Source organism: Ursus americanus, chromosome 33 (genome assembly GCF_024610735.1).
Source record: "Ursus americanus isolate L20-20 chromosome 33, mUrsAme1.1.p, whole genome shotgun sequence".
NCBI classification, from domain to species: domain Eukaryota; kingdom Metazoa; phylum Chordata; class Mammalia; order Carnivora; family Ursidae; genus Ursus; species Ursus americanus.
Genome location: NC_142159.1, coordinates 14,171,351 through 14,192,791, shown reverse-complemented (window position 1 = coordinate 14,192,791; position 21,441 = coordinate 14,171,351). Strand labels below are relative to the sequence as shown.

General features: G+C 55.8%; 1 protein-coding gene across 3 annotated transcripts in view; it reads left to right on the top strand.

Annotated features, from left to right (window-relative positions):
* The window catches only part of EPHB2 (EPH receptor B2), a 182,259-nt gene that overhangs the window by 61,500 nt on the left and 99,318 nt on the right, over window positions 1-21,441 (top strand). For all 3 annotated transcript variants that reach the window (XM_045782559.2, XM_045782561.2, XM_045782560.2), the window contains exon 3: window positions 2,765-3,449. In XM_045782559.2, the coding sequence (XP_045638515.1) occupies window positions 2,765-3,449 (685 nt within the window). The remainder of the gene's footprint in view (window positions 1-2,764; window positions 3,450-21,441) is intronic.

Here is a 21,441-nt window from a genome sequence, read left to right as displayed (position 1 = left end):
CCAATCATATGGGGAGGAAACACCTCCATTTTACAGGTAAGGAAACTGAGGCTCAGAGAGTTGAAGCTGCCTGCCAGGGGCGTTACACCTAGTTAGCGATGGGGCTCAGGTTTGTAACCAGGGCTGTGACCGAGTCCTCTGGGCCCCCTTTCTGGGTCCCCATAACACAAGGCTCCCCGTCCCTGAGCTCTTATCATCACACTTCCATGAGTCCCATACTTCCCTGGGCCAGTGGTTTGAGCCCAGGTAGGCTGTGAGTCCCTCAAGAGCAAGAGCAGGCACAGTGTGAGAGTCCTCTTTCTTCCGGCACCAATTTACATACAAGCTGTGGGGCCGGACGTGCCTGAAATTCTGTCCCAATCCTGCCACTCACCAGCTGCGTGATTTGGGGCCAGTTCCTTAACCTGTCTGAGCTTCAGTTTCCGAGGAAATGATCGTGGTCATGTGCTCTGCACCGGACTGTTGTGGGGTTTTCCTGCACGGTGTCAGCACAGTGCCTGGCAGAGGGCGCCCCCCGCCCCCACAATGAGTAGCTCTAGTCGTACCACCATCATCATTGTCACGGTCATCTGTTTTTATATCATTCCCTCCTCATCTCCCTGGGCTCCGGAGAGGGCTCTGGGCTCCCCCAGCCCATCAGTGCCCTTCCCCCCACCCCAGCTCCTCCCACTGGGACTCGGCTGCCGCCCCAAGGAGCTGTATCCCCTTAGCCCCCCACCCCCACCCCAGGCCTGTGCTCTCAATAGGCAGGGCCCTAGGGTCAGGCCTCTTTCTGTGGCTCTTTCTCATCACCAGTTTTCCATCTGCGAAGGCGGCCGGGCCCGCAGCCCCCCCCAGCAGGAATGAGGCCAGGCTGGGCTGCAGGGCCCCCGGACGCAATTATTTGGGGTGTTTAGGCTGCAGGGCCTCCGCATGTTAATTAGAGAGAGGGGAGAAAGGCAGAGTGCTCTAATTAAGTGCTCTAATTAAGTTCTGAAGAAGAGCAGTGGTTGTAACAAGGGGCTGACTTTGTCACATGGTGCCACCAAAAAAAAAAAAAAAAAAAAGCAATGTAGGGAGCTTCAGAGCCTCCACTGACGTCGAGGCTGGGCCAGTAGGCTCCAGCTCAGCCTTCCCCACAGGCACTGGCCCTTCACAACCTCAGCCCTCCCCAGACCGGCAGCCACTACACAGCCCCGCACAGACATGGCCCAGATTTCTGAGGAAGGCAGAAGAACAAAGAACACCCACTGGCGGGCGACACCTCTATTACCACCTGCCTCACCAACCCCCCCCCACAGTCCCATTTGGCAGTTGGGGAAATAGAGGCCCAGCGAGGGGAAGTGACTTGCCCAAGGCCATGCATCAAGTTAGCAGAGCTGGGACAAAACCCAGGACTCCTGGGGTACTGTGAGCCCGTGTTTCAAGGCAGCGTGCACAAGCATGGGAATGGGTCTAGGGCTGTGTGACCTGGGTCAAGTGGCCTCGCTTCCCTGGTCTCTACTCGCTCATCTGCAAGATGGAGATGATGATATACCATATTGATCATCATGACAAAGAAATGAGGTCCCGCTTCAGCACCCACTCCAGGCCGGCATGGGTGGGAGGGGGTGCTCTGCTGTTTCGGCTCTTTTGGGTCTACCCCAGGGAAAGCCAGCCCAATGACAAAGGGGACACAGGAGAAGGAGGGGGTGGGAAGATACTCTCAGCAAGCTGTCAGCCCCACTGGGGAGACCAGGCCGAGAGGCCCAAGGGTGCCCCGCCCTCGCCCAGGCTGGGGGTCCCCGAAGACCCATGGGACAGTCAGCGAATGCAAACTCTGCAGCCAGAGAGAGCCTGCTACAAGAGGCTCCAGGAGGATGGACAGAGAAGATGGGAGGGTACTCGAGGAGGGCACAGAATTGTGAACAAAGGCTCAGCACATGAGTGAGCTTGGCTTGTGAGAGTCTGTGAGGAGATACCAGTGCCCTTCATCCCCAGACTTCCATGGCCCTGCCCAGCCCCCACAGCAGTGGGGCTCGGGAACTCTCAGCTGCATATGGGAGAGCCAGGCTGGGGCCCAGGGAGGGTGCCGAGGCACCTGCCATAGGCAAGAAGGGTAGAAAGCTTCTCTCTGGGTCCCCTAACCATTTTAGTGGTATCTTAACCACGTAAGACCCCCAGAACTGACTGCCTGTCTTCCCCATCATGGGGCTTAGGGCTCTTCTTCCGCAAGACTGGAAATCCCCTGGGGCAAGGACTGTGTCTCCCTGGTCAGAATAGGAGCTCCCAGTAGGCAAACGTTCTGACTCCCCCATCAAATTAGTACTCCCCAAGCACAAAGCTGTGTCTGCTCTCAGCAGAGGGAATTCCCTTGCGGTGGGCCTCTCCCTTACTGGTGGGAGCTTCCCAGGAGCTGGGGCCTCGTCTCCTTTATCACCCCGAGAGTGAGGGTCACATCTCCCATATTAATCAGGGGAAAACCAAGAGCAGGGTGTGTGCCCTTCCCATCAGATTGGCATGTCTCCTTCACAGACTGGGGAATTCTCAGGGCCAAGGCCATGTCTCTCCCTCAGCTTGTGAGTTCTCTGATGGTATGGATCACGTCTCCACCATCAGACTAGAAGATGCCTAAGGTAGAGTCCGTGCCTCCCCCATTAGACTAGGAGGCCCCCAGTGGTAAGAGTCCTATTTACCCCCATTGGACTGAAGGCTTCCCTAAGACAGGGTCTGTGTCTCCCCTATAGACAGACAACCCACGGGGCTGAGCCCCATCTCCCCCACCTGACTAGCATTTCACCCACAGTGGGAAGAGGTGAGTGGCTACGACGAGAACATGAACACCATCCGTACGTACCAGGTGTGCAATGTGTTTGAGTCGAGCCAGAACAACTGGCTACGGACCAAGTTCATCCGGCGCCGCGGCGCCCACCGCATCCACGTGGAGATGAAATTCTCGGTGCGTGACTGTAGCAGCATCCCCAGCGTGCCCGGCTCCTGCAAGGAGACCTTCAACCTCTATTACTACGAGGCCGACTTCGACTCAGCCACCAAGACCTTCCCCAACTGGATGGAGAATCCGTGGGTGAAGGTGGACACCATCGCGGCCGACGAGAGCTTCTCGCAGGTGGACCTGGGGGGCCGGGTCATGAAGATCAACACCGAGGTGCGGAGCTTCGGGCCCGTGTCCCGCAGCGGCTTCTACCTGGCCTTCCAGGACTACGGGGGCTGCATGTCGCTCATCGCCGTGCGCGTCTTCTACCGCAAGTGCCCGCGCATCATCCAGAACGGCGCCGTCTTCCAGGAGACCCTGTCGGGGGCCGAGAGCACCTCGCTGGTGGCCGCCCGGGGCAGCTGCATCGCCAATGCCGAGGAGGTGGACGTGCCCATCAAGCTGTACTGTAACGGGGACGGCGAGTGGCTGGTGCCCATTGGACGCTGCATGTGCAAAGCGGGCTTCGAGGCGGTGGAGAACGGCACGGTCTGCAGAGGTAAGGGCCGCGGCGGGGCAGGTGCCCCTGCAGGGGCGCGGAGCTGCTATCGGCTGCAGACTTGGGCCTGGGGGGTGGGGCGTGGGGGGCTCAGGCTGGCAAGGGCAGTGGCCTGGAGCCGACCGTGAGACACTCTCTGGCCGGGCTTCCCAAACCTGCAGCCAACGTTCCGTGTCTTACAGGGAAATGTTTGAAGAGCGCTTCTAGAATGGCGGTACATGTATGTCCAGTGGGGAGCGGGCAAGGTGATTTTCGCGGGCATAGGGATAAACGTTTCTCATTTTAATTATTACGTGAATATTAACAACACCGAGTGGTGCTGTACGTCTTCATTTACAAAAGTGATGTTGTTTCATTGGTAAGGAAATAAGGCTAAGTAAGGAACAGGGATGAGTTAACCTTTAGTGGACTTTTGCTGCATCCGTCAGTACGGGCCAGGCTGGACGGAAGTGACTGAACAGTAAAAGTTTATTTCTTGCGCAACGCTACCTGTCCGTCGGGGGTTGGCTGGGGATTCCGCGCTCGGGGAGCCAAGCGGATGGAGGAGCCACACTGGGAATGTGGTGATGGTGAGGACAGGGAGAAGGAGGGCGAGATGGGTGGTGTGCTGGCCCCCGACCTCTGCCTGCGGTGGCGCATGTGCCCCTCCCCTGCACGCTTCAGTGGCTAAGGCAAGTCACGTGATTCCCTCTGATGCAAGGGGCGGGGGACGAGCAGGCCCACCGTGAGCCAGGCCTCCTGACCGCCCCTCGTACTGTGTGCTAAGCACTTTGTGTGTCTAACTTACTGCTCCTCCCAAGAACCCTGGGAGGGATGCTGCCAGTTTACAGGAAGAAGTCGAGGCTCGGAGAGTTAAGTGGGGGAGCAGGAGTCTTATCCAGGTCGTGTGATTCCAAGCCCAGCCCTTGGCCATGGTGCCACTTGGCGTGATTTAAGGAGAAGTCCTGAGTAAGCAACAGTACAGGTGCCGTTTGACTGTGGCAAACAACCCAGATGCCCGCTGGCAGGCATAAGAAGTTTGTAAGAGGAACTCCGTGGCGGTTAGAAGGCTGTGAACGTAGATGGACTTGGGTTCAAATCCCAGGCCTGCCTGTTATTAGTTGTCTGTCTGGGGCTGCACGTGAAACCCTCTTTCTTAGGGCACTCGTGAAGATTCAACAATTCAAGACTATAAAGCACTTATAATGGCTTATAGGGCACAGTAGGAGCTTAATAACTGTCAACTAAATGAGATGTGATGTATACAAAGCCCGGCCTGGTACAGGTACTCCACGGTGTGAGCTGGATGGTGATTTAAAGCCTACTTGCACCACCTCCTCTTGCCTTCCCTGTTGGAATCAGGTCCTAGGGGTCCTCCAAATGCCAAGCTAAGAGTTTGCAGCCGATTCTAGGGTTCCTGAAGTGCCAGACCGCGTGGCCTGAGGGGGCTGCGGTGAGCCTCCCCTTATAAAATGCTGTTGGGTCCACCATCCCCGTGGTTCCTGTCTCCATGCTCCGAAGCAGCATTTTAGAGGTCCCGGGGAGGAAAAATGGGGGTGCCCGAGAGAGGAGCCGTGGCCCGTGGGGCAGCTGCAGCTGTGCTCTTGAGAGATGGTGGCTGTGTGGAGGGGGTGTCCACGCTGCTAGGAGCAAGGGTGTGAGGATGAATGAGAAGGTGGCATGTGCACACAGGCTGGAGAGGAGAAGGGAGGGAATTATCGCTTGTGGGGAGGTGATGTTGGTCCTGGAAAAGAGTCAGGGAGGTTGGGAGAAAAAGCCAGTTTCTGGGGGAAGATAACAGAGCTGGCTTTCTGTACTTGAGTGTAAAAAGGGCACAGCCTTGGGAGGTGGTGGGCCATGGTGGGGGGCAGAATCAGTCACTCGCTCATTATTCATTCATCAAACCTCACCCGCGCCAGCTCTGTGTCAGACCTTGTGCTGAGCATCAGGTAAGACAGAAGAACGCAACGGTGGTGCTGTGTTCTAGGAGCCACAGTCGAGCCGGGGAGACAGACTGTAAGTGAACAGGGAGAGAATGCCTTTGACTGGCTTTGACTGGAACCACCTGGGCTGCAGTGGGCACAGAGAGAGAAGGAGGTGACACAGAGGAGGTGACACTGGGGCTGAGTCCTGGGAGAGGGTTATGTTGACTAGGTGGCCCGGGCCTTCCAGAGGAGGGATCTACAAGGATCTGGGAACGTGAAGCAGTGCGTCCCACTGTGGGGACTGGTACAGCGTCTGGCATGGCCATGGCTAAGGGCTCGGGGAGCGATGCAGGAAGAACTGTCCCTGGAAGTGCCCAGATGAAGAGTTACGTGAGTTACCCATTGTTGCCCAACCAGTCACCCCAAAATGTCACAGCTGAAAACAACAAACATTTGTAATCTCACAGCATCTGAGGGTCAGGGACCCAGGTATGGCTCAGGGGGTGACTCTGGTGCAAGGTCTTTCCTGGGGCTGCAGTCCGGCAGTTGTCTGGGGGCTGCAGTCTCATCTGATGGCAGCACTGGGGCGGGGTCTGCTTATACATTCACCACGGTTCACCACGGTTGTTTACAGGCTTCAGTCCCTCGCCACAGGGACTCATGTAGGCAGTGGCTTCCCCCAGAGGGACTGACCCGAGAGAGTTTAAGAGAGCACCCATGACAGAAACCATCATCTTTCTATGACCTCATCTCAGAAGTGACATCTCATCACCTCTGCCATAGTCTCTTTGTTAAAAGCCAGTCACCCAGTTCAGCCCCCACTCCAGGAGAGGGAATTACATGGGGTGTGAGTGCCAGGAGGTAGGGTCACCGGGGCCAACAGAGAGGTTGTCTGGCATGGGCAGGTCCTCCAAGGCTGAGCTTCTCCTTGCAAGTAGGCCCTGGCTCCCTCCAACCCACCTCCCCGGACCTACGGCCTGCCCACCCCAGGCCCAGGCCCAGGCCCAGACCCAGCCAGCCATTGGGTGTGAGTGGAGGCCAGTCAGGGTGTGATTAATGAGCTCAGGAAACCAGAAGGACACCAGCTGATGCTCTGTGTTACAGCCACCGAGATGTGGGGCTCTCCAGCCCAAGTCCCGCAGGCACTGCTGCCACTGGCCTGGGGCGTGGAGGAACGCTGGTTGGCAGAGCTCTTTCTCCCTCTCAGCTCAGGGATTCGGCCTTGACTCTGCCTCAGCATCCACTGGGAACTTCATTAAAATGCAGATTCCTGGGCCTGGTGCAAACGTCTCCCCCAGGTCTGGTTCTGTGGCTCTGAGGTGGGGCCAAGAATCAGCATTTTGAAAGAAGCAGCCTCATGCTTCTGTAACAGGACCATTAGCTCAGACAGACAAACAGGACTCAGAGCCAGACAGATGACCATGGGCCCAGCACCCCCACGGGCCCTGGGAGCATCCACCCTGAGGGATGGGAGGGGTTGTTAGCAGAATTTCCGGGAGAGTGTTGTTTGGAAAGATCCATTTAATATCAAAACATAATTTGATAGGAAAAACTCCATTGCTTCGTTAATACAAATTTGAGAAGATAAGGCTGAATAAAGTCTACCTGACAGGTGGCGAGTAGGTGAGTCCTCATGGGAGTGGCACAGCCATCCCCAGGGCGGGCAGGGTGGTAAAGAAGGGCTGGGAGTTCCCAGCACCCTGAGTCTTCCCCAAAACTGTAGGCTACATCAGATGGCTACGACGCCATCTGACCAGCTTCCTCCAGCGCCAACTGTGCGCAGGGCATAGTGGGGAAGGGAGGGGCCTGGAGAAGCCAGTCAACCGCTCAACAAGCAAGTATTCAGTACCCTCTGTGTGCCACTTGGCCCTCCAGCCAATACAGACCGCCCCCGATTTACCATGGCTCGACTTCCGCCGGTCCGACTTCTGTTTCAACGTTCCGACGGTGCCATGGTGATGCATATTCAGCAGAAACCGTACTTAGAGTTTGAATTTTGATCTTTTCCTGAGCTGGTGACAGCGGGTCTCATACTCCTTACGCTGGGCAGTCAGCCACGTGAGCAGGGCGGTAAACAAGGGATACACGTGCATCCCTTCTGCCCCCGTGTGACCCATCTTTTTTCCACGTTCTGGACTGTATTCAATAAATTGCATGAGACGTAACAGGCTTTGGGTTAGGTGACGTTGCTCAACTGAGCACGCTTCAGGTAACCTAGGCTAAGCACCGGTGTTTGGTAGGTTGGGGTATAAAGTGAGTTTTCCATTCACAATGTTTTCAACTTACGGTGGGTTTATCAGGGGGTAACCCCATGGTAAGTCGAGGCAGGTCTCTATGTATTGAGTACCGTCTGAGCCACGCACATACCGGTGCTGGGGAACATGGAAGGGAACGAGGGGGATACGTTCGCTGCCCTCCCAGAGTGTTTAGTCTGGGTGGGTGGACAGAAGAAGATGGAGGGAAAATGTTAGTGAGCAGATAAATAAAATAGTTATAAGCTGTGATGAATGAAGGGGCGAGGAATGGAGCAGTGGAGGTCAAAGAAAGACTCGCTTTAGCCAGGTGGGCCAGGGAAGGCTTCTTGGAAGAGGTGTCGTTTGAGCTAACAGTGGCTGCCCTGGGAAGCCTGGAGGAGAACACCTGAGATGCAGGGTTTGGCTCACTGGCTCCTGGGTGAGCAGGGGACTCTGACACATGGAGAAGAAGGCAGAGTATGATCCTTCCAGAAATGAAGTCCATCCAGTCAAAGCACTTTGAGAATATGAGAAGGAAGGCATCTTTTCTGACTGGAGGTCTAGGAAGGCTTCAAGGAGGAGGTGGCATTTGAATCAGGCCCTGAAGAGTGAGTAGGATTTGGATGGGTGAAGGGAGGGAGGTCACTGTAGGTCAAAGAGCCAACTGCATGAATAACGGCCCCGAGGTGTGATAGTATAGGGTGTGTTTGGTGGGTGTCCAGTGCCTTGACTGGGGCGCGTGTTAGGGTATGACTTCTCCCTACTCGTGCATCTGTCCAGTTTTTATTGGGCGCCTGATCAGGACCTGTACTGGCCACGCAGCTGCCAGGTGAGGGACTCCGGGGACTTTCTTCAGAAGAACTCTGTCCCTTTCTCCCCCCCCCCCAAGTCCCCAGTCTCCTCAGCATCACGGTCCCCACTGGGGTTTGCCGCCAGCAGATCTGCCGGGGGTGGGGGGGTGGAGGCCCTGGAATTCCTCCCCTACAGCAATGGCTCCCCCCCAGCATCCAAGTCTGTTTGCCTGACTCTTTCCAGATGTTCATGAGCTCGATTGGGAAGGTGCCTCTGCCTCAGTGTCTCCAAGTTTGTCTCTGTAGCCCTATTTCTCTTGGTCTCTCCTTCCCTAGCTCAGCCACTACTCTGCCCCTGCCCATCAGATTTCACCCTAACCACTGTTGGGGGTGCTGCCTTCCTCTCTCCCAACGGCTGACCCGCGTCTATAACAGATCTGGAGGCAGCTCCACAGCGGTCGTGATTGCTGCGTGCTGTCGGGGCGTAATGGGATTTTTAATATTTAGCTTGGACAGGGAGAGGGGCTGAGAGCCAGGGGGGAGGGGAACGAGGGTGGGGGGCGGTTGCACGCACATGTTGATCCTCTGGCTCTAGCTTAGACTCCCAGTTCCCAGCTGCTGGGCTTCTCACAGCCTCTCCCTCTCCTCCACCCTGCCCTGCCTGGCAGCCTCCGTCTCCGCCCCCCCCCCACCGCCCCCACAGCCTCTCCTTGACCTTGGCCTTGGGGACCTGGTTTCAAACCCCAGCTCTGCCTAACTGTGTGACCTTGGGCAAGCAACTGACCCTCTCCCAGTCTTTGTTTTCCCATCTGCAAAACAGGATAAACACAAAGGTTGCCGTGCAGAGTCAATGAGAAAATACCTAGAAAAATGTTATAAAAATAAGAACAGGGACTTCTACCAACACTGTCTTCTGTTGTGAGTGTTTGGGGTTTTTTTGGTCTCTGATGAGCTTTTTATTTTGAGGAAAAAAAAGCTTTTTCTTATCACAAAAGCAATGTACGTTCGTTGCAGAATCTTTAGAAATTACTGAGAAGCAAAAAGGAGAAAATTAAAATCATCCGGAGGTAGCGACTGTCAGCAGGCTGGGGGACACCCTTCTGGCCGTACTCACACGTATTGATTATGTTTAAAGAAAAAGTGAACTTCCCGCTAAAAATATGCAAGGGTTTCTGACTGACTAATATTTTGTGGACACTTTTCCATATCATGTTAGATCTCCAGCCCGTTTGGAAGGCTCTTGGAATTCCATGGGAAAGATGTGTCATAATTTATTTACCAGTCTTCTGTTGACCGACACGTAGATTGCTGACCATTTTTCACTATCTCAGCGAATGCCGGGATGATTGTCCCTGTATTTTTGTGCACTATTACTGGTATTTGAGTAGATTTGTTTCCAGATGTGTAATCGTGGGGTCAAAGGGTATGTATGTTTTTTAGAGCTTTGATGCACACTGCCAGGTTACCCCCCAGAAAGGCACGGCCCAGGTACCCTCCTGGCAGCAGACTTCCGGAGTGTCTGTTTCCCCACATGCTCACCAGCAGGAGATATTCTGCCTGTCGCTTTATTTTCTGCTTCTTTCCCAGGATTCTGTGCTCCCTTGGCCAAGGTAGGGAGAGGCCCAGGGATGTCTCTGGGCCTTCAGGGTTGGGTCCTGGGCCAAACTCGGGGTGGCCTCCTTCCTACCATGCTCTCAGCTCCAGCCCTGCCCATAGAGGCTGGACCAGTGGCCCAGATGTGTCTGGCGAGTCCGTGGGGTAGGGTGCGGTCAGTCTTGGGGTGAGGAGGAGGGAGGCCGCCAGCTGGCAGGGGCTGCGCTGGCTGGGGAAAGGGTGTGAGGGTTGGAATGCTGGGTGGGTGGGAGGAGAGGCCCAGACCCCCACACAGAAGTTCTACTGCATCTCTTCAAGGGCAGGGTGGAGACACCCAACTGGGGGAGGGGAAGGGCTAACAGACACCCCCCTCCAGACCCCCAGACTCAGGCCAGGCCTGAGACCACACAGGCCAGCCTTTTGAGAAGGGGATTGGATGGGGAGCCTGGCCAACACACTCAGATTAGTCAGTCCTTGGCTCTTAAAAATTGAAGTGCCCCTTCCCCCGCTTCCCCTTCATATATGCTCTCAAAGCATCTTTGTGTACAACTATTCATCCGTCTGTCCATATGTTGGTCTGCCTGTCCAGCCAGCCAGCCATCAGAGAGTCACTGAATACCAGCTCCTGATTTATTATTATTATTATTATTATTATTATTATTATTATTATTATTGCTCCTTGGAGGGATCAGTGAGGTCTTCACAGAGGACCAGGAGGTCACATACATTGGGTGCTTTTCATATGCCGGGCGCTGTGGCAGGCATTGGCATGTTTGGAAAGATCAGTGATGGCCCCTGCCCTCAAGGACCACCCAGGCTAGAGATGTCAACAGATATATCTGCAGATAGTGGAGGTGGAAGCCAAGACACCCAGCCCACCCAGGGGAATGTCAGCCAGCGTCACGGTGCTCAGAGGAAGGCTTCCAGGAAGGGGAGCTGTTTAAGTGGAAGCCGAGTGAGGAGCAGGAATGAGCCAGGTGAGAAGGAGGAGATGCAAGGACCCAGAGGCAGGCAGAGTGGGCGTCCTTAGAAAGGGAGGGAGGGCCGCTTCAGCCCAGTTTCCTCTCTGAGTCAACCAAATGGAAGGATCTAGATACCAGGGCATGGGATGACATGGTTTTCATTTTCCCTCAGGGGTCTGCGCAGGAAATATAGAACAGTTTTGGCCCCTGATACTCATAACAACCCTGCCCCCAGGCACCTACTGTGCACCAGACCCTGGGCCAGATATGGGGACTGCAGAGATGATGAAGACCCTTCTTGCCCTCCTAGAGCTTCCAGTCTGGGATGGGGGAGATGGCTCTATCTGTAACTATAGCCTTGGAGCACTTAGGAGGGAGTCAGGGGAAAGCTGGGGAGGCTACCTGGAGAAGGAGCCATTTTCCCAGGGCTTTGGAAAATGCAAGGAAACAAAGGCAGGAATTAGTCCAGAAAAAGATGATCAGAAATGATACTTTTAACTCTGGCCTCTTGCCGACCCCCAGACAAGATGCAGCCAGCTGGGGGTGGGGGTGGGGGGTGGGGAGAGGAGAAATGTTGGCTAAAGGAGAAGGGTAGAGGGGCTGCCAGGCTTTTTAGCTCCATGCTGTCAAAGGGCTGAGGAGTCCTGAGGACCAGAGCTGGGCAGTCCCTCCTGTGTGCCCAGCGCTGTGTTCCATGCTGTGCTCCATTATCTTTTGGAATCTTCTGTTGATACGATTAGCTCCATTTTACAAATGATAAGACTGAGGTCCAGGGAGAGTCAGCCAGTTGCCCAAGACCACACGACCAATAAACAGCGGAAGCAGTATGGGAACCTGGCCTTCTCCAACTGCTGGGACAACTGATTAACCAGGATGGGGCGAGGCCTGAATGTACTCTGTCCTGCTCACCTCCCAGATTGCTGGGGGCCGCCTGAGATGTGGGAAGTAAAGGGTTTGACAAATAACCAATGGAGGGACTCTTGTTCAGGACTATGGGGCCAGTCTGATGGGGCAACCAGGAGGGCTTCAGGGCCGAAGAGGGAGGTGTGCGGCTGAGTTGCTTTCATATGGAGATGCTGGGCACAATGGAATGTGGTCCCAGGGCAGAGGCTCAGGGGTAGAGAAGCCCTTGGGGGTCTCATTTCCTGCTCAGGGGGAGAAGGCCTCTGGGAGGGAGACCCATCCACCGTGGCTAACCTCTGGCCAGACAGAAGAGCCCACCTGCCCCCACACAGCACTTTCTGAACTCTCACCTTGTATCTCTAACCGCACACTAACCTTATTGAATGCCCCCCTCGGACTGGGAGCAGACTGGGGCCAATGGTCACACTCCTCGGAGGTGGCAGGGACAGGTGTGCACCCTTGTGCCCCCCACTTCTGGCTTCTCCCACTCTAGCAGATGGCAGAAAGGCTCTGTAGCCGGCATCCAGCACTCTCGTTTGTTAGGACCTGTGGACCAGGCAGCTCTCACCCAGGGTCTCACTGTCTCTCCTTGACGTTGGGGATCATCATTTCTGTTTTACAGAAGAGGAAACTGAGGCCCAGAGAGAGTGAGCAGCTTGTCTGAGGTGACACGGTTAGGAAGGGACAGGACTTGAACCCAGGCCGTCCACCCCTGGAGCCCCTGTGCTGTCCTCTCTCAGCCTCAGCCTGGCGGGGGACCCCGAAGGCACCAGCTTGACGGTGTGGTCACAGGCTGTCTCCACAGCGCTCAGGCAAGACCATAAACAGCTGGGGATCTCCCCTCCCTCCAGCCGCTGCCTTTACATCTGGCGGGGCTTCGGGATCTGGCGAGAGAGGCCCGTTTATTGAGGAAGTTTATGCATTTAACAGTTTAAGCCTTTCTAAGCCTGTGGTACAACAGGATTTGGGAGCCGTTAACAATTCTGTGTGGTTAAGAGATTTCCATTGCTCTGCGGCAGCTGGCTCGGGCCCCACAGGCCCCACTCTGGCCTCCACCCCGCCCTGCTGGGGCACCCCCTCCCTGGGGCCCTTTGTCCTCAGCCCCCATCCCACTGTTTCTCCTTGTTTTCCCTACTCCCGGAACCTTTAAGGATGAACTTTGACCTTGGAGGAGGAACAGGCCCAGAGAGGGGAATTCTGGGAGTTGGCCAGGGCCATACAGCAGCTAAGAGGCTTGAACTGACCTGCCTAGCAAAGCCTGAGTCCCTTCGCCCACCCCAGACTGCTTTCCTGGGGGAGATGGGGGACATTATACTGTTAATTCCTCACTGACAGAGCTGACAGAGCCCCCTTCGAGCAGCATGTGTTCCATCCCTAGAGAGGCTTTGGACAGGCAGGGGGTGGGGTGACACCCACGTTCATTCACCTCGTCAGATACAGAGCTAGAATCAGAACCCAGGCCTCCCGAAGTCCTACTGAGAATTCTTCACACTCTACCAAACTGGGCGGGGGTTTTCCATAGCTCGGGGCTGGAGGGGGGGGAGGATGCCATTTGTAATGATAATGTCTTACATATGTACAGTATTTATTTACTTACACCCTGCCTTGTTCCAGAAAAGATTAGAGGCTGCTTTTGTATAGCATTTGGTCTCACCCTATGAGATACTTTGATCTGCATGATACCCACATGAGAGAAGCAAGACGAAGGTTACCATCGCCATTTTAGAGACAAGGAAAACTGAAGTCAAGAGAGGACCTAACTGTCCCAGGGTCACACGGCACTTTGGGGCGGAACCGGGACTAGAACCCAGTGCTCTGGGGCTCCCTCTGGAGCCCCTTGTCATCTCTGAGATGTTCAGAGAGACAGCCTCCAAACTTTCTCTCCATCTCTGCAGGGATGAGACCCCAGGGCCCCCCTGAAACATCGCAAGGGACCTCAGTTTCCATCCCGGGTGGGAACTGGTGATCCGCCCCAGCGAGGAGTCCCTCGCAGCTCAGAGAACACGAAGTTTGTGTGCAGAGGGTTGTGGGGGTGGGTTTGGTGAGATGGGACAACCCACTCCTGACAACCTTGCAGATGAACCAATCCGTGGCTGGGGGACCAGCCGGGGTCCCCCTGAGGGTAGGCCGGCCTTGGGACTCCTACCCTGTCTGGTATGTCTGGCCCATGGTGTCTCCCCTAGGCCTTTCCAGTCTTTTCCCACGGAGTCCCATGGAGGTTGCATGATGCTATTGTTTTACTCACATGGATTTGTTTCCTGGTCCTGGTAACTTGTCTGCCCAGCCAACCGACAGGCCCGCAAACAGCACACTCCTCTTTCACCGACGTCCAAACAGCACGCTCGCTTTGTCTCCTGTCCTCTCTGCTCCCTCAAGCAAAGGGCCCGCGGACGGCTGATCACCAGCCTCATCGTTACAAGACTGAGGCCCAAAGACGTCAGATGAAATCGCCTGTCCAGGGACCCAGCATCCCGTCAGGGTCCTATCCCAGCCCCCTGTACCTCCTGCCAGACCCCAGTTGTAAATAACAGAGACAAAAGCCCAAAGAGGAAGGGACACACCTTGGTGGGTGAAGCACTGGCTAGTCACCAGGCCTTACGCCCTAGGCTTGGTATCTATACTTGACTGAATCCTTACCGGCCCCAGAAGTTGGCTACGGTTGATATTCTCGTTTTTAGAGAGGAGGAAGTGGAGGCTCAGAGAGGTTAGAAAAACCCAGCCCAGGATCACACAGCTAATGGATGATGAGTCAGAAGTGAAATCCAAGACTGGTCCTCTTCCCCCTGGAATATATGTACAGTGTTTCATTGTTAGTAAGCTGTTCTCACAATTCTTACTTCATTTGATTCTCAACAACCGAGGCAGTAAGAGGGTATTACCCCCGCTCTTCAGATGAGGAAATGAAGGCTCAGTGAGGTGAACTGAGCTGCGCAAGCCTGGGAAGGGTCAGAGCTGGGACCACAGCCGGTTGCCAGGCCTGTTGGACCCTGGTACCCAGGCACTGGCCCTCCCAGCCCCCATCGTTGCAGCTCAGTCCTGTTCCAGGGCCTCTCTTGGACCCACTCACATCACACTTCTGCCCCGTCATTCCATTAAAACTGCTCAAAATTGGGGCACCTTGGGTGTCTCAGTCAGTTAAGCATCCAACTCTTGGTTTCCGCTCAGGTCATGATCTCATGGGTCGTAGGATCGAGCCCCACATCGGGCTCAGCACAGAGTCTGCTTGGGATTCTCTGCCTCTCCCTCTCCCTCTGCCCCTACCCCCACTTGCACTCTTTCTCTCTAAAGTAAATAAACAAATAGAATCTTAGAAGAAAAAAAAAACTGCTCAAAGCAGGACCGCCAGTGACATCCACATCACCAATCAGGGGTCAGTTCCCAGGCCTCAGCTTCCCTGACCTGCCAGCAAACTTTGACAAAGTGACCCCTGCGTCTTCTGGGCCCGCGCTGTGTCCTGGTGTCCCCGCTGCCTCTCTGGGAGCTTCGTAGTCAATTCCAGCTCATCATCACCTCGAAGGACCCCGTGCTGAGCCCATGGCCTTCTCTTCTCTCTCCTGTCTCTGGGTGATTCTGTCCAGGCCCCCGGCTTCAGATGCCCCCTCTGGACTTATATGCAGCCTGGACTCCATCTCTGAAGCCAGACTCACGTACCCAACTACCTCTCGGACATCTCCACCCTGCTTCCCCTTGCCCGCTACGTATCCTCTCCACCCTGCAGCCAGAGCTCCATCTAAAAATTAGGGTCATTATACCTCTCCTCTGCTCAGAACACTCTGAGGCCCCTCATCTTACACTGAGCAAAAGCCAAGGTCCTAAAAATGGCCCCCAAGGTCCTGCAGATCTGTCCCTCCCTTCTGTCTCTCTGACCAGTCTCCCTCCTTGCCTCCTCCACTCCAGACACACTGGTCTCCCTGATGGTTTCTTCTGCCTGGAATGTTCTTTTGTCAAATATCCCTCTGCCTTATTCAGGTCTCTGCCCAAATGTCACCTTCTCACCAAGGCCCCCCATTGTCCTAGTTTTGAAAAGAGTGCACCCGTGTAAACACACGGGTATGTGCATCCTGCCCCCTTTCCCTGCTTTATTTCTCTCCACGACCCTTACTGATGTTCACATGCTTGTTTGTTCCTTTACTCCTCGTCTCTCCCAGCTGGAGCGTGCACTCCCTGAGGACAGGCATTTCTGTCTTTACCCACCACTGTGTCCGCTTTCTAGAGTAGTGCCAGCTCCTGGGAGCTACTCGGTAAAGATTAATTGCAGAGCCCACTCACCCCGTGTCAGAGACTGGACCCTGCCACCCCTGATGTTCATGATGACACGAGCAAAGGCCCTCGGTGAGGCTGAGCTGCTTCCTACTACCTCCGGTGGGCTCTGGAGGGACCACCGTGGCCCAGATGCCCAGCGGGTCTGTCTGTTGTTGAGACAGATGTTTCTAGGCGTGGATGGAGGGTCCTTATTCTTGATCCTCAGCATTTCCCATAAAATCCCAAATCCTTCTCAGAGCTGGGGGCCTCAGAAGCATCTTCCCATCTTACTCGTGTTCTCACATCCCCAGACGTAATTCCGGCCCCCACTCCCTTGCCTGCACTGGCCTGACAGTGTTTGCCCTTCCTGCACAGAGCCCGCTGGGGCGCCCATCTCTCTCCAGGAGCTCGTGGGAGCCCACCATGTGCCCAGGTCTGTGCAGAGAGCTGGAGGAGTTGGGAAGGAGGCGCCCAGCACCCCAAATCTCTTCTGGTCATGGGTTCAGGCCCTGACCCTACTTCCTGACTCACTGGGTCAGTGTCACAGTTTCCTCATTGTTAAATGGGGCCTGTAGTCCCAGCTTCCCGGGGTTCAGGAGAGGCTCAGAGGAGTTAAGGGAGCTCAGACGACAGGGGAGGGGTGGGGAGGGGCGGGGGTGCTCCTGCGCCAGGAAGGAATGTTTCTCAGGCGGGCACCTGTCCGTACCCTGGCACAGCTCCTGGAGCACAAGCTGCGTGTACATGTCTCAGGCGGGCAGGGGTCGGCTGATAATCCCCTCTCAGTTACAAGCAAGTCTGGGCAAACATCAGGCGCCTAATACATATTTGTGGAATGGCATCATTTTAACCAGACAGGGTACAGGAGCAGCTCACAGAGTCAGGGTGCCTGGGTCCAAATTTGGTCTCTGCCCCCCTTGCCCTGGGTTCCTGGCACAGCAACCGCCTCGCTTCCTGCCTCCGTGCCACCACCTATAGAATGACTCTGATGCACTAACAGATCTGGTTCTGTAATGCCTGTTCCTCACGGTGCCCCTAGTGAGGGCAGCAGGGCAGCTGTGACTGTCTGTGACATGGGGATAATACCCCACATTGCCTGCCAGGAGCGTGTAGTGACAGAGCTAAGAGCCAGCTGCCTGGGTGTAAATACTGGCACCGACATTGACTACCGCTTGTGACCCTGGACAGGGGACTCACTTCCCAAAGCCTTGATCTCCTGATCTATAAAGTGGGTAGGATAATATATGGAATGTCACCGGTGAAGCCGTGAGGATTCAATGATAATGAAAGTAGAGCATCGAGCACAGCACCCAGCAGGTGGCGTGTGGTCAGTGCTTGGAACTTACTGTCTAAGTGCTCAGGGTTGTTACCAACCCCTTTTACGGAGGAGGAAAGTAAGGTTCAGAGAGGGCAGGTGACTTGCTCCAGGCCACACAGCAAGTAAGGCCCCATAACCCTATTATGCAGGGGAGCGTGGGTAGTGGGCTGGGAGGAGCTTGGGGGCCATCAGAGCTCTGCCCACCTCTGTCCCTGTGTCCTCAGCAAATTCTGGCCCCTGAGCCTCATGTTACCCTGGCTTCTTCTAGGAAACCAGACTCCAGTTTCTTCCCTTAAAGGTATTGCCATCTGTTTAGCAACATTTTAAAGACCTAAGAGTGGTCGCTGGCCTTTTTGCGCTGCCTGGGCGGCCGTGCAGCTTTGGGAGCCCCGCATCCGTATCCCTGGCAACCCTAGCCCTGGGCTGCCCTCCCCCCACAGCCTGCTGTCAGAACTGTCTGTCTGTGGGAGCTCCCTGGAGGCCTGGGAGGGGTGTGTATGCCCACATGTGCTGGGTCGGCGCAGACCATCCTGGCAGCCATGCGTTTGTGTGTGTGCACGTGCGTGTGTGCATGCGCGTGTGTGCGTGTGCGCTGGCCCCATTCAGTGTGTGAGAGCATTCGCTGGGCCTGCTGGGAGTGTTTGTGTGTCTATATGTATACAAGTGCACCCGCTGACCCAACACCCACATCTCAGGATGTACGAGCAGGTGCATACATTTCAGGGGTGGGACATCGACATGCTCTTGTCCAAGCCGGCCACCCCGGGGCCCACGGCAAGTCATTATTGCTCCTGTGTTGGTGTGTTCCTCTGTCTCCCTGACCTGCCCCAGCATGTGTGTGTGTGTGCGTGTGTATGCGTGTGCAGGGGGCACACACTCATGCGTGTGCTGGATCAGCTGCCCCAGGACCTGTAAGGGAATGCATGTGCCATGTCAAACAAGTGTGTGCCTCCATCCTTGCACGTGAGGGTCCCTGCCTGTGTCCTTAGGTGTGTGCCCTGGGTCAGATGGTATGTGTGCATCGGTGCACACCCACCCACAGGAGATCCAGCCCGGGGTATGTAATTCATGCGTACGTATATATGTTGTATCAGGCCTGGGGTCCGTGCACTTGAAAGTGGGTATTTGTGAGCATGTGTGTGCGTACGGGCACTGGATCAACTACCATGCGTGTGCGTGCGCGCGCACACACACACACACACACACACACACTTTCTGGGGGCCAGGATGTCAGGGCCATTGATTTTCTGTCTCTTAGAAATTCCCTTTGAGGTCCTCTTCATGTCTCTTTCATGAACCAAAGTCAGCAGTTGCAATGTTCTTAAAGCAAATAGGACCCGTTTTGTAGCAAGGCTGGCCTCCGCCGCCCATTGTGCAGACAATACGTAGGTGCAGAATCTGCTTATCATTCTCAGGAAAGCATGGGGGACCCTGGGGGCATTCGGTGAGAGTGCTGGGCTGGGGTCAGGGTCCTCATCTAGGCTCCACTGTTGTCCAATCAGCTGGCCTCGGGCACTTCCCTTCACTTCCCCCAGCCTAGGGTTTCTGTCTGCCAAAGAGGGTGGAAAAGGCCTGACGAAGCCCCCTCCTGGGCTGGGGATTGTCATTCCTCTCACTTTCTGCTTCTTCCTGGGAGAAAGGCTGTGTCTACACAATACCCCAAAGCCAGGCGGATCCTGGACAGGCCGGCGGAGGAGCTGTGATTCTTCTATGAGAGAAGGAAGGGCGCACGTGAACTGTGCACCCCTACTGTGCACTGGCCCCATGTGCCAAGGACTTGGCTAATGTCACTTCTGTGTCACTAATGTCACCGGCCACTGCCCTCTGTGGCAGCTGGTATTATCCTCATCCCACAAAGGAGGAAACTGAGGCCAGAAACTCACAAGGACTTGCCTGAAGCCCACAGGGGTAGCAGGTGGCCAGAACTGGGACCCAATTGCACCTGTCTCCTGAGCCTTCCTGCTGCCTCCCAGGAACACGTCCTAGAACGGGCAGGAGTAAGAGGCCAGACCCCCACGGGGGGGCAGAAAGGCGCACAAGCCCAAGGCATGGTGTGAGCGAGGTGAGGAAGCACCAGGCTGGAGGAAAGCAAGCCCGCGCGGTCTCTGCCGCGGCCGCCTGCTCGGGCTCTCCCTGCCCCTTCCCCCTCCAGATGGGGTCCCCTCCCACCCCTCGAGCTGAGGTCTTTGTGGCCCAGGAAGAATGCCTCTCTTTATCTCCCCAATGCCCCTTCCCTTTGATTCTCTTCTCTCCAGCGTTTCTGCTGACCTCTGCGTGTTGGGAATCCAATTAGAGGAGCGGACAGAGAGAGTGACAGCCGCGCCGAATCCCGCCTCGGCCCCTCTGAGCACGCCCCGCTGGCGCTGCAGGCACGCAGGGCCTGCTTGTCATGCCGGGCCCTGCACTGGGCTTTGTGGGGATTAGCTGCCGGGGTGGGGGTGGGGGGCGCTCTGCAGATGGGACCAGAAGTGAATGTCACGTCCCAGTGGAGAGTAGAGGGAGGCCCCACTGCTCGGTGCAGAATCCAGCTGGGGGAAGGGCAGGGAAGGGAGGTGGGAGGCAGGCTGGCTCGGTAAGAGCGGCCACCCTGGTCTGTAGGGGGTGCTTGGGGAAGTGAGGGTCCAGTTGGGCCATTTGGTTCCCCATTGGGAGCCTGGAGGGTCGAGGCCCAAAGCTAGACTGAAGTAGAACTGGCCACCAAGCTTGGGTCTGCCTACTGTGGGGGACGATACCAGAATGTCCCCTAGGAGGGACTTTTGGGGTCGATGCGATTGCAAGGATGGGCTATTGTCTAGAAGTTTCTTTTGCTAAATACTTTACATATGATGGGGGAGGATTCCAAGTAATCCCAATCCCCATTGGCTGAAGGGACAGCCAATGAAAGATGATGTCTACAGAGACAGCCACCACAAGCCACTTCTTGGCATGGCCATCAGGCTAAGACCAAGACCCTGCCCTTCTCCACCCACCACCGCAAAATTACCCTCCTGCTTTACAGCTAAGGAAAATGAGGCCAGTCAGGGCAAAGCTGGAATTCCTTATTCCCTATCCCTAACCCTGATATCACCCTGACCCTACCCCCAACCTCTTAATCACGAGGAGAGTCCCTGTGTCCCCTCCCCAGGGAGAGATATGGTATGCGAGGAAGTGGATTTTGGGCCCTCAGGGAAAGCAGTAGCCTCATCCCTATCCCCAGGAGTACCAGACAGAATATGGTCTGGCCCTCTGCCCATGACCAGCAAATGCCCCAGAGCCTCTGAAAATGGCCAGAGCCTAGTGTGCTGGGCCTTGTGCTGGGCCCGAACACAGGAGGGGATCTGGCATGGTTTTTGCTTCCAAGAGCTCTTAGCGGAGAGGAACCAGGAGAGATAAGACCCCGATGTCCAGAGGATGGAGGGTGTGAAGGGGGCAGCTGAGGACTATGAGAACCCACAGCAGGGCCTAGAGGGTGGGGCTGAGACCACACGCAGCCTGGGAGTCGCAGAGGGCTTCCTGGAGGAAGGGACACCTGAGCTAAGACCTGGAGGGCAAGCAGAAATAGCTTGAGGAAACCCTGGATATTACAGGCCTAAGAGGCAGGGCCGGTGTGGGGCTTCCCAGGGTGGGGCACCTGCCCACCCCCATCCCCATCGTCATTCCACAGCTGCCTGGGCTGGGCAGGGCTGACCCACCTCCCACCCCAGTGCCCCAGCAGGGCCGCACAGCTGTGGCCGCCTCCCCAGCCTGCCAGACTTGGCAGCTTCTAGACGCTCAGCATCCAAAGCAGGAATCACCACAGGGTGGGACTGGAGAGCCCGGGGAGTCCCAAGGCGGTCCCTGGCCAGTGGTAGTAGTTAGGAGGCCACAGTGCCTGAGAGCACAGTGTTAGAGGACCAGCATTTGTCGAGCCAAGCCCTTTACCTGCAGAATCTCTTCACCCCACACTAACCCCAGGGGGCAGGAATCGCCACCCCATGTAACGAGTGAGGAAATGGGCTCAGAGAGGCCAAGGGACTCGCCTAGACTCACAGAGCATGTTAATTTATGGAGCCAACAGTTAAGCTCAGGA